This window comes from Anabrus simplex, chromosome 1 (genome assembly GCF_040414725.1).
Source record: "Anabrus simplex isolate iqAnaSimp1 chromosome 1, ASM4041472v1, whole genome shotgun sequence".
Classification (NCBI taxonomy): Eukaryota; Metazoa; Arthropoda; class Insecta; order Orthoptera; family Tettigoniidae; genus Anabrus; species Anabrus simplex.
In genome coordinates this window covers 475224316-475237729 of record NC_090265.1, presented here as the reverse complement: position 1 = coordinate 475237729, position 13414 = coordinate 475224316, and the positions used below count along the sequence as shown (strand labels likewise).

At 43.9% G+C, this 13414-nt stretch overlaps 1 protein-coding gene across 1 annotated transcript; it reads left to right on the top strand.

The window, feature by feature from the left end:
• The first annotated feature begins 2130 nt into the window (after positions 1-2130).
• Positions 2131-3785, top strand: LOC137498973 (uncharacterized). Its single transcript, XM_068226908.1, has 2 exons — positions 2131-2681; positions 3037-3785. The coding sequence occupies exons 1-2, from the start codon at positions 2467-2469 to the stop codon at positions 3281-3283; spliced, it is 462 nt and encodes a 153-aa protein (XP_068083009.1). The 5' UTR covers positions 2131-2466; the 3' UTR covers positions 3284-3785.
• The last annotated feature ends 9629 nt before the right edge of the window (positions 3786-13414 follow it).

Sequence of the window (13414 nt, the reverse complement as noted above, 5' to 3'; positions counted from 1 at the left end):
ACTTAAAAAAAATAACGACCAAGTGTGGATGGTGATTATATGAGAATTCCACAGGATGTCTCGAAATTAACGCTGACTTAGAAATAAGATCAAGAATGTTGTCAGTACTAAGTGAAACTCTCAAAGGGACCTTTATCTGCGGTGATCATTTATAGTTGTAAAAGGTATTTTCCTCCTGTGCGTGGGGTTGGTAGAATACATCCATGGTTTTCTGTCCCAATCTTAGGAGGCGACTAAAAGGGGACTGAGTGAATTGGCTGCGCTGTTTCGTTCACGTAACTGTGAGCTTGCTTTCGGGAGTTGGTAGGTTCGAACCTCTTAAAGCTCTGAATATGGTTTCCCAATATTCCTAATTTTCATACCAGGCAAATGCTGCGGTGTTCCTTAAGTAAGGCCACGGTCGCATCCTTTCCAGTCCTAACTGTCCTCTTTCACCACCGCCATAAGACCTGTCCGAGTAGGAGCGACGTAAAACGAAAATAAGGGAATTATATGCAAGCATTCGTAATAATAATAATAATAATAATAATAATAATAATAATAATAATAATAATAATGCTATTTGCTTTACGTCCCACTAACAACTTTTACGGTTTTCGGAGACGCCGAAGTGCCGGAATTTAATCCTCAAGGAGTAGTTTTAGGTGCCAATAAATCTGACACGAGGCTGACGTATTTGAGCACCATCGGGAACCGCGTGGTTCCTAGCTGAGCCTGGCATTATTTTCACCTACTTGTAATGGGCTCCTCGATTTCATCTTCCCTATCTGCACTCCCTTGGTCAACTTTTGCTCACTTCCGATCCCGGTGGTATTAGGTTGGTTACGTGCCAGATGCGACCGTGCCGGATGCGACCCGGCCATTATCGTGCCAATAGCGACCGAGCGGACATGCACCGTGCCGCATGCGACCCATCAATCACTTACAATTGATCTGCATTAAGGGCTGTCACCAATTGGCAGATTGCTTATCAGTAGCTAACTTGGTCTTTTCTAAAATAAAGGTCTGACACCGTTGTTAGCAGGTTCGAGTGCCGTTGGTCGAAAGAAAAATATGATAATGTTGCTGGCTTTACGTCCCAGTAATTACTTTTATGTTTAAGGAGACGCCGAGGTGCCGGAGTTTAGTCCCGCAGGACTTATTTTACGTGCCAGTTAATCCACCGACACAAATATGACGTATTTGAGCGCCTTCAAATACCACCAGACTGAGCCAGGATCGAACCTGCCAAGTTGGAGTCGGAAGATCAGCATCTCAACCGTCTGAGCCGTCGAGCCACTTAGCCCGGATGAAAAAAATTTCACCATGAGAATGTAAGCCGGCAGGGTAGGAAAGTTGGTGCATACAATTTGTAATCACTAGATTGCATACCAAAAGCCTGGATTCAAATCTAAACTTCTTCGCAGTGTTCAAATGAAGTGAGGCAAAATGATGCTGTTGATGGTGATTCGGCCGTCGGATAGGGACGTAAAGCATTGAGCAGACCCCTTGGTATTATTCGAGAGGAGTAGGGTACGTGCCGATACCGGGTTTCATCTTTCCCTACCTCATTATCATAATCTCACATCCAGACGCGCAGGCCTCCCATGTGCGTCAGGTAGAAAGTCCTGCACCAGGCAAGCCGAACACGTCCCCGGACACTCCCGGCACTAATAGGACACGATAAGTAAGTAGGCCTAAGTCGTAAATAATTTCAGGGAATTAGGATCTTCTTTTGTTGCTAGTGGTATAACGTCGCACCGACACAGACAGGTTTTAAGGCGACGATGTCCGACTCGTTGGCTGAATGGTCGGCGTATTGGCCTTCGGTTCAGAGGGTCCCGAGTTCGATTCCCGGCCGGGTCGGGGATTTTAACCTTCATTGGTTAATTCCAATGGCCCGGGGGCTGGGTGTTTGTGCAGTCCCCAACATCCCTGCAACTCACACACCACACATTACACTATCCTCCACCACAATAACACGCAGTTCCCTACATATGACAGATGCCACCCACCCTCATCGGATGGTCTGCCTTACAAGGGCTGCACTCGGCTAGAAATAGCCACACGAAATTATATTGAACCATTCTGTTCATTGAAGCAATTGTATTAATTTGAGTATTGGATATTGGAATCATACTAGGCCACCCACGAAGCCGATGTCTTACAGTATATGTCATAAAGGGGTCCAGAAGAAGCGTTCTTATGTGAAGTGAGCGCGAGCGTCATTATGAGAAATCTCCAGAACTCATTAAAAGAAGTTATGTCCCAAGCCAAGCCTCTTGATGAAGTTTGGGGACGCTTTCCAGTTCGCGGCTAAACTTATTCTAGGAGGGAAGAATGAAATAAATTAATATCTTTAGTTACAGAAGAGTTGCATTGGATTGGAGACAAAAATTGCAACCTGTATTATTTCCGCTTTAGTTTGATAGGCATTAGGGCTGCATTAATTAATGCATTCGCTAATTTGAGCCCATGATATAATTAATGCGGGAAAGTTTCCCGGGCACGCTAAGATTGCACGCAGCCAAGCGGCTTGATGACGCGACCCGGAATTATAAATTAAGGCCGCCAGGGCATATCAGAGTCATTCTTGGACCGAGAGGCTGTGGGAACGAGTCGTCATACTGCGTGTTGGTGCTGAGAACGACGCTTTGTCTTCAAGCTACATCGACTGCCTGTACTGCTATTTCTGCAAAGATGTAAGTAATCAACTTGAATATTCAGAGGAATTGAAGATTTTCCCTGTGAGATTTATGCTATGGGGAGAGGAGGTACTGCTTACATGAGACTAATGAACTAGTAGCTCCCTATTTCTGTGAGGTCAAGGGTTGCAGACGGAATGCTAGAATTATTATTGGCTCAGGTTAGGAATTCTAAAACTATATGTTGTCCATGTGATAGGGTGATAGAACAGTGACGGAGAGTAGTAAAGAAACTCTTGTGTACCAGGTTAAAACTCTGAACGAGACTTGGTCAGTGTGACGTGTGAGACACGCTAACAGTGAAGACAGGCATCGAGTTTGGACAGTCTGTAATATATGAATTTATTTTCAGTTACCCCAGCATCAAGTCAGAACGAGGGTTTGACAGCATCATTGCACAGAAGCCACAACCAGGAGCTGAAGCCAACACAACAACGGGCATCGATCCAGGAACGTTGGGAGCACCTGACCAGCACAACATCGAAGAGGACACCTTCCGACTACAGAGGGAGCTGTACGAAGACGCTACACCAGCAAGAATGTCTCCAAGTGGTCAACAGTATCTGATGCAAGCCCGGCAGTCTATCAGAATGTGGTAGATCCAGTGGTCCACAGGGATGGCCGCTCCGCTATGTTCTCAAATTTAAGGTCAGAGCTTTCCAATTCTGTTTCAAGCATGTCATTTAAATTTAGATAGGAATATGGGGGCCGTCAGTCAACTAATTTGTGGTAATAGGAGAAGTTCCCTTGTAATATAGAGCTAGGCCTCAAACTCGAACCCCGTACTTTAAGGTAGATGTTATTTGTAAAGTCCTTGTTAGTGAAGTTATGGTTCATTGTAATTGCGTTATTTTATTGTACGTGTTTTTGTAAGGGTCTGATTGAACTCATTTGGGCATAGGAGGTTAGTCTACAGATAGGTACTTTTATGAGATCCCATTCAGGCATTTGTTTCTGCAGACGTAGAAGTGTATAGTTATGACCAGATGGTGACCAAGTCGTGACCAGGAATTCACCCAGATTCACTGATAGTGTGCGCGAGTCCAATATTTAAGAGGTTTGAGCCCATAAGAGGCAGAAGTAGAATTTGCAGTTGGTATGAGAGAGCCGAACCATTGAGAGTTTATTGAAGATATTTTGGAAATGCCTAGTATGGCAATGTGACGATCGCTTAATGATTAGTGTTTTGTAGCACCAGGATTTAGCCCATGAGAGGCATTAGTAAGATGAGCGAGATTGCTGAAGGTATGGAGACGAGGGCAGATAGCCCAGGTATATTTAAATGATGGCTTTAACAGCTGACTACGTGAAATGTACTTTTGAAAGGCAAGACTTTAGCCTGTCTCCTCGGTGGAGCTCATAAATTAGGGGGACTGCTGCAAGTGGAGGGGTGAGAATGGAGGTCATTGAGCTTGACGTCACAGGCTGGTGTGTTGGTCGTCTGCAGTATTTCAAGTATGCTAGGAGGGGAAGAAACGACCTTCTTGTTTTGAAAGCAGAGAGAGAGATTTGTTTTATGTCCCATTTGTTTTACGTAATATTTTAACACTGGCCCGTTTTATACTGACACCCTTGTATGTGTTGATTGGATTCTTTCATTTTGTTTGCATAGGTATCTTGGACACCTTACCTGTCATAGGACTAGGGTTCGTGACCAAGTCAGGTCATGGTAAATTTTGTGGTGATTTTGTTAGCACCGGGGTTCGACGGCGCGAGGCATTGTAAATTTTTATGGGAATCATTGTTTTTGTGTAATTAAGCAGATATCCATCTCCAAAACTTCGTTACTTACATCATTGTAACATGCTTGTTGCAGCTCACGAGTTATTGTGAAGGCAGTGAACTGATAGTCATCGGCTCAGCGTCATTTTCCCATCTCATATCGAAATGATCTTTTATTTGTAAATAATTCAATTTTATGTAATAAATCCCTATTTGTTAAACTTGGAATGCAGCGGTGTTTTCTGTTAGATATTTTATTTTTTTAATTTAGTCGAATTCTTACCTGAGTAGGCACATGTCCTAGTGTTTTATCTTTATGTTGCCCCGTTATACCCATGTTATCCCTGAGAAGAGCGTTCTACCGGCTGATTGAAGAGGACAGTGTTCAGGTAAGACTATGTGCACCAGCTCACGTCTGTGAGAGTTTGTTCACTACTGTACTCTAGGTTCGAGACCGGCCTTCGCCTGGACGGAACTTTATAGTGCAGTAGGGCACATAGTTTACTTGGCGCAAGCCATCGTGGGGCTCGATATTGCTGTAATGAGGGCTACCCAGACAGTGTAAACAGAGCGCCATAGTTTACTTGCCGAGCAACGTGGTGGCCGAAATTCCGTAAAGGGCTAACCATAGCGCCATAGTATAATTGACCAAGCAACGATGGGGCTCGATAACTTTGAAAAAAGGGCTAACCATAGCGCCATGGTATTAATGACGACGAGTAACGAATGGCCCGATGTTTCTGTAAAAGGGACCAGAGCGCCATTGGCTACATTGTGAACTTGGTGTGGCTAACTGAGGACCCGATATTGCAGTAAGGAGGGTCATACAGCTTATTTTATTATGCCATCAGGTGATGCTTGATATTTGTGTAAACGAGCTCACATAACCAAGTGGTATTCTGCTGTTTTTCCCCATAAAATAGGGCTATAGGTCATAATGTGTGTCTATAAAGGCAGGACCTGATATTTTGGTAAATAAAGGTCGTGCAAGGCTTGATTTCAGGCATATGTTATGACAGCTGCATTCGATTAGGTGTTACGCAGGTATACCAAGTCTGGTCGGTGATCGGTACTGTTAGCTTGAGGATATATTTGGAGTAGGTTGTTAAACTTGTGAAGTTGAATGACTGCCAGTTCAGAGAGGTATTTTGTGAGGTTCTGTCTTTGATCTTACCATTTGTTTATGGATATTGCTGTTGATGGTGTAGCGAGGATGTGCTGATTTTGGGGCTCCAATTGAAGCGATGGATGATATTCGTGCGGGGATTTGACCTGCAAGGTGTTATGTTTTACAGGTGTATAATCGTATAGCTTGGATTTTGCATGTGGTAGTTTTAGCTGTTTTTTATGTCATGTGTTGGTGAATTTTATGTTTGTGTTGTATATATGTTTTGTATCATAGTGTTGTACTGACGGTTACCCTATGTTTGAATGACATGATATTAGATTGAGGTAGCCAATTTAGGCTTTGAAAGTTCGAGAGTTTAGCAGTAGAAACATTTTGATAAATTAGAAAGTGTAGGAAATTTAGAGTATTTGAAATTTAATCGAGAACATACGGAGCGGCTTTTCCCGCCGGACTTTATAACCAGTGAGTCGAATGTCGGTAGACATAGGAGAGATGCTGAGGCAACTCAGCGAGCAGATGAATGAACAGTTTGTGGCGCTTAAAGAGGAGGTAGGAGCTATTAAAGGACAACAGACTACGCTTAGAGAGGATGTAGGAGCTATTAAAGGACAACAGACTAGGGATAGTGAGCGATTCAAAGAACAGTTTGTGGCGCTCAAAGAGGAACTTAGGGAAGATATAGGTGAACGTCTGAACGAACAAGTGACTAGGAATCGTGAGCTATTGGTTCAGAACGGGGAGCGTTTGAACGACCAAGTCAGTGCACAATTTAAAGAACAGGAAATTAGGAACTCGGATCAGATAAAGGAACTGAAGGAACACTTGACCGAACAAGTAGTACGCACCGAAACACGGGTATCTAACCAAATAACTGAGCTAAGGGAGCACACTAGCATTCGTTTGGAGCAATTGACCTCTGAAAATGAAGCGACTAGGGAAACCATAGCAGAATTAGATACCAAAATAGAAAATGTACGGCTGTGCTGTGTTACCACGACCGAAAAGTTAAGTCAACAGATGGAAGAATCGCACAGAACGGTAGAGAAGCAAATTCAGGAAGTAAAGAATAGTATCGAGGGGATAGAACAGCGCATGGAAGAAAAAGATAAGGAGACTCAGTCCGAACTAGGAACATTTAGAGAAAACTTGGTGGCAGTCGTAGTCCGTATGGATCATACTCAAGAAGAACTAGTCAGAATAGAAGAAAAACTAGAGGCTAGGACTCAAGAAGTGGTAGACAAATATGAAAGGACGACCGAGAAAAATAAGGCTAAAATTGCTGGACTAGAACTGGATTTACGACAGACTAGGAAGGAAGTCAGCGCGGAGGTCCAGGGTTTGAAGAAGTGCCGTGAGCAGGAACAACGGACAACCGAGAAACGTATACTAGGGTTAGAACATGAAATGGAGAATATACGTGATAAGTTGGACCAGTTAAAAATTGAGGAAGACAACGGAGTAAAGAAGCGGAAGCTGAGTAGAACTCATAGCCCGATGGAACACCAGTATGGAGATGACAGCCTGAATGAAAGTCAGGAAGAGGGACATGAGATACTAGGAGAATCATTTAGGGCTAAGCCAAGGATGGGAAATTCAACCCTATTCAGTCAAGACAGTGTATTCCCGGGTTACCATTGGATTAGGGCACCCGAGGAGAAACCGAAGAAATTTGAGGGGAATGGAGAGGTCACACCCCGTTCATTCCTGAAAGAGTTAGAGACCTACATGGACGAAGGACAGATACCACCGGAACGCAGACTACGCACGGCAGAAAAGTATCTTGGAGGGATTGCTGGAGCTTGGTTTAAAGCGTTTGGGCAATCATTTAAGAATTATGATGAGTTTAAACGGGCATTCCTGAATAAATTCTGGAATCAGGGACATCAATTGGCGCTGAGAATGGAACTCTACGCACGAAGATATGCGAATAGTACCCCCACTAGACTAAGCGAGTTCTTCATCTCCCAATATTTACGTTTGCAAGAGCTAGATCATCAGCCTGAAGAGTTGGAAATCGTCACAACCATTATCAGACAGCTGCCTGTAGAGGTACAGAGGGCTCTTATCGCGGCTAATGTAACGACGGCGGTAGCAGCAGAAGAAATGCTTAGGCTTTGGGACCAAACGTCTGCTCTGCATCAACCACGTATACGGGCCATAGAGACTGTCCATAATGTAAACATACAGGCAGAAGAGCAGATGGAAGAAAGAGGCCACAAGGAATGTCAAAATTCCGGCACTCAAACACCTACCCGGAGGGAACGAGAGGAAGAAAATCCGAAACCCAGAGGAGATACGAACTGGCGACCTCGAAGATGGAGCACATGGCAGGAGGAACCGGACCGATGGAAAGGGCAAGAACACCGAAGAAATTCATTCGAACAACGGCGGAATGACCGGCCGTACTGGAGACGAGACGGTGAACGTTACAACTCTAGAAGCAACCGCCAGCGATGGAATGGGAACCGAGCGAGATACGACAGGCCAAGGGAGAGTTCACTGCGCCCGAGAAATGGTGAGAGACAAGACGGCGCCTACCACTCAAGAGGGAGAGAGTCGGGGGAGATGTCAACACGCGACACATGGCAGGAAGCAATACGGAATCACAGTGCTGCTAACTCTCCTGGAGCTGCGAGCTTGGCATACCAAGAATTTCATAATGGCGCCAGGCCAAAAGGTTTCAACCCAAATGCACCTAGCTTTGCCGAGATCGAGAGAGAGGATAAAAAAAACGAGAAATTTAGTGCCAGGAGATAGAATATTTCGCGAGGATGCCGGTTGGATGACTATAGCTATACATAATTGGGTTATCACTCCTGATGATCTATTAGAGGATCCTAATAAAAGTAATTTGCCCAGACCGAAAGAATTACCTGTAATTTATACCAGAATTCACGGTTTAAACGTACGCTGTCTGGCTGACACTGGAGCCACGGTCAGTGTAGTATCACAGGCCTTAGTTTCGGACATTCAAAGTAGAGTTCGTATCCCGTCTATACCAATTTCGAAGGTAAAAATTAAAGGGATTATACCTGACAAAGTCACGTCCTGTAAGGAGCAGGTATTACTCGACATCCAGATTGGAGATTTACTGGTGTCACATCCATGTATTGTGCTGCCTAAAATGGAATACAATCTTATATTAGGAGCCGATTTCTTAAGAGAATACGAAGCTGTAATTGACATGGGTACGAACTCTATCATGTTAAAATTAAATGGTAACCAGGAACGAGTAGAATTAAACCAGAACCAGGGTTACCAACCCGGGGAACGTATTTGGACAATGGACATGCAGACGGAAGAACTTGATTCAGAAAAATGGCTACAGGATCACGAAGAAATTATTCCAGAGTTCGAAATTATGGTATCCGAATTGGAAGAACAGCGAGAGAAAGAAAAATTTCTAGAACTGTTGCCGAGTAAAATCGAAGAAGCAAAGATTAGTCCGGAAGACAAGGGACGGCTACAGGAGTTATTGATGAGGCATGAGACGGTCTTTGGTTCGAGGCCTGGAAAGATCCCGAATTACCAATACAAATTATGTGTAAATAACTGGGAGCCTTTCAAACAGCGACCATATCCAATTCCAGAGAAGATGTTACCCCAGGTCCGGGAGGTAATCGACGACATGGAGAGGAACGGGATAATCGCCAAGTCCCCGAGTCCGTTTTTGAATCCGTTATGTGCAGTGCCCAAGGCGAATGGAACGGTGCGCGTGTGCCTTGACGCACGATCTTTGAACCAACGCCTAGTCCCCGAGTATGAGAGACCTCCAAACCTTAAGGATATTCTCAAGAAGTTCGGAGATATGGAATTTTTCAGTACGGTAGACATGACTTCAAGCTTTCACCATATCGTTTTGGATCCAAGTACAAATATGCTTACTGGATTTTTATTTGACAACCAGACGTATATTTTCCTACGTCTTCCATTTGGCCTAGTCTCAAGTTGTGCTGCTTTGATAAGGGCACTGGAATCGAACCTCAGTCCCGAGGTAAAAGAGTTTACGATTCGGTATATCGACGATATTTTAATCTGCACAAAAACCCTGGAAGAACACATGGAAAAATTGAATTTACTATTTCAGGACCTCGAGAGATGCAATTTCAAGGTTAATTTTGAAAAGTCACACTTCTGTCAGCGCAGGGTATTGTTCCTGGGGCATGTTGTCGATGGTCAAGGTATCCGGCCCAACCCAGCTAAAATTGCGGCGATACAAAATTTTCCTAGGCCGATCAAGATTAAACATGTTAGGCAGTTCTTGGGCCTAACGAACTTTTTCTCCAATCATTGTCCCGGTTACACGGATACAGTAGCGCCTCTTCAAGATATGTTGAAGACCAATAATAGATGGAAATGGGGAGAAGAGCAAGAAAAAGCTTTTGTAAACTCTAAGGTACTTTTAGAAAATTCTGCAAAATTGGGGTACCCTAGCTTCGATAGGAAGTTCATCATACAGACGGACGCTTCTGCAGTTGGAGTCGGAGCAGTGCTGTACCAGGAAACACCCGAGAGGGAGCATAAAATATCATATTTGGCTTTCATGAGTAGAAAATTACGCGGACACGAGTTGAAATACACGACCACCGAGTTGGAGATGTTAGCCATAGTTACTGCCTTAGCTCACTGGAGAAAGTATGTGTACGGATTCCCAGTAGTGATTAGAACTGATCATAAAGCACTTACCTTCATTCTTAAGACGGACATGGCTAATGCACGGGTCAGTAGATGGGCACTTTACGTCCAGCAGTTCGACCTCACGGTAGAACATTGCCCAGGGAAACTGAACATACTAGCTGACGCGTTGAGCAGAAATCCTAATCCGGAGGAACTTACAATACACCTAACTCTGTTAGACCAAGAGGATCAGAATATACTGGAGAGACTTCGGAATATTCATGAGGAACAGGAAAATTACTCAGAGACCGGACGGCTAATCCAGTACTTTCGGAAAGAACTCCAACCCGGGACTCCACAGTACGCTGAAGCGGAGCGCAAAGCGGTAAATTACCACTACTTTAACAACATTTTGCATAAATTTGTGGATGAAAATCATACGAAATTTAGAATTGTGGTACCTCCGCGACTACAGATTGACGTGATATGGATAGCTCATCACTCTACAGGACATTCAGGAATTGATAAAGTGGTAGCAACACTGCAGGAAACTTTCATGTGGCCTAAAATGAGGTCGATGGTACAGAAAATCCTGCGTACCTGCGACATTTGTCAGAGGGTGAAACCAAATCCGTACCTTTTAAAGCAACCGCCACGACCACTGATACCTACGGGACCACGTAAATTATTCGCAATAGACTTCTTCGGTCCCTTACCCTCTGCTACTAGGGGCTTAAAGTACATCCTTGTCTGTATGGACGTCTTCAGTAAATTTGTTACATTATGCCCTATTCAAAAGGCGAATACTCGTTCAACGCTATCGCAGATCAAAAGAAAGATAATACCCATTATGGGTAAGCCTGAGAGCATATTAAGTGATCATGGGAGTCAATTCACTGCTGCAGGGTTTAAGCGTGAACTAGAAAGACTAGGGATCAAGCATGTCTTATCCAGCATCAGACATCCGCAAGCTAACCCGAGTGAACGTATCATGAGGGAGATATCCAAGTATTGCAGGATATACTGCCCTAGAGAACATTATAAGTGGAACACTGTAGTGCCCATTATTACAGAGTGTATTAACACAACTAGACACGAATCGACCGGTATGATTCCAGCATGGATTCACAATAATGAGCTGCCTAAACGTCCTTGGGAAAATGTAATTCCGTGCCCTAGGGACCCTCAACTAGCTCAAGAGATATGTGTTAATAACGTTGCAGAACACTTAAAAGCACAGGCTGAGAAGCGGCTGCGTAGAACTAGGAATAAAAGATTTCATAGACCTTTACAATTGGGCGAGTTAGTGTTAGTGAAGACACCCACTGTCTCTAACCCTACAGAGAGATATTACCATAAGTTCGCTGAGCTATACACTGGACCGTATAGAATAATTCATAGTTATGAAAATAACTCATACAAGGTACAAAGCTTGGACGCTACAGTGACTAAGGTCTTTAACTCATCAAACCTTAAGCCCTTTTTCCAACCCGGCCAATATCAATTAGATAATCTGGAAGAAGAAGAAGAAGAAGAAGGAGGCGAAGAAGAGGAAGAAGAACCTGAGGACGAAGAGACCGAAAATCTTGCCAGAGAGGAGGTTATCATTCCGGAAGAAGATGAAAATGACAGCGAAGAAGAGCAACCAGAGGTACCCAATGGAGAAGAAGAAGAAGAAGAAGAAGAAGTGAATATGATTTCTCAAGGTGACCAGAAACAGATATCTGAGCAGCGCAAAGAAACGGAGTGTCAAGACTGCGAGAGTAACCACCGGAGATTTCTAGCTCTGCTGGATGCTTATTACCAAGTTAGGAAGGATAGGGAGGCTATCATGTCTGTAGCTGAAGATAGTCCCATGCCCTGAAGTTTTGAATATTGACAGCAGATATGATTGCAATGAAAAAATGATCTTGGATTTTGGGAAAATAAAATTCTTGACAGAATTTTATTTTGTCGTTCACGGGGGGCTATGAACCATTCTGTTCATTGAAGCAATTGTATTAATTTGAGTATTGGATATTGGAATCATACTAGGCCACCCACGAAGCCGATGTCTTACAGTATATGTCATAAAGGGGTCCAGAAGAAGCGTTCTTATGTGAAGTGAGCGCGAGCGTCATTATGAGAAATCTCCAGAACTCATTAAAAGAAGTTATGTCCCAAGCCAAGCCTCTTGATGAAGTTTGGGGACGCTTTCCAGTTCGCGGCTAAACTTATTCTAGGAGGGAAGAATGAAATAAATTAATATCTTTAGTTACAGAAGAGTTGCATTGGATTGGAGACAAAAATTGCAACCTGTATTATTTCCGCTTTAGTTTGATAGGCATTAGGGCTGCATTAATTAATGCATTCGCTAATTTGAGCCCATGATATAATTAATGCGGGAAAGTTTCCCGGGCACGCTAAGATTGCACGCAGCCAAGCGGCTTGATGACGCGACCCGGAATTATAAATTAAGGCCGCCAGGGCATATCAGAGTCATTCTTGGACCGAGAGGCTGTGGGAACGAGTCGTCATACTGCGTGTTGGTGCTGAGAACGACGCTTTGTCTTCAAGCTACATCGACTGCCTGTACTGCTATTTCTGCAAAGATGTAAGTAATCAACTTGAATATTCAGAGGAATTGAAGATTTTCCCTGTGAGATTTATGCTATGGGGAGAGGAGGTACTGCTTACATGAGACTAATGAACTAGTAGCTCCCTATTTCTGTGAGGTCAAGGGTTGCAGACGGAATGCTAGAATTATTATTGGCTCAGGTTAGGAATTCTAAAACTATATGTTGTCCATGTGATAGGGTGATAGAACAGTGACGGAGAGTAGTAAAGAAACTCTTGTGTACCAGGTTAAAACTCTGAACGAGACTTGGTCAGTGTGACGTGTGAGACACGCTAACAGTGAAGACAGGCATCGAGTTTGGACAGTCTGTAATATATGAATTTATTTTCAGTTACCCCAGCATCAAGTCAGAACGGGGGTTTGACAGCATCATTGCACAGAAGCCACAACCAGGAGCTGAAGCCAACACAACAACGGGCATCGATCCAGGAACGTTGGGAGCACCTGACCAGCACAACATCGAAGAGGACACCTTCCGACTACAGAGGGAGCTGTACGAAGACGCTACACCAGCAAGAATGTCTCCAAGTGGTCAACAGTATCTGATACAAGCCCGGCAGTCTATCAGAATGTGGTAGATCCAGTGGTCCACAGGGATGGCCGCTCCGCTATGTTCTCAAATTTAAGGTCAGAGCTTTTCAATTC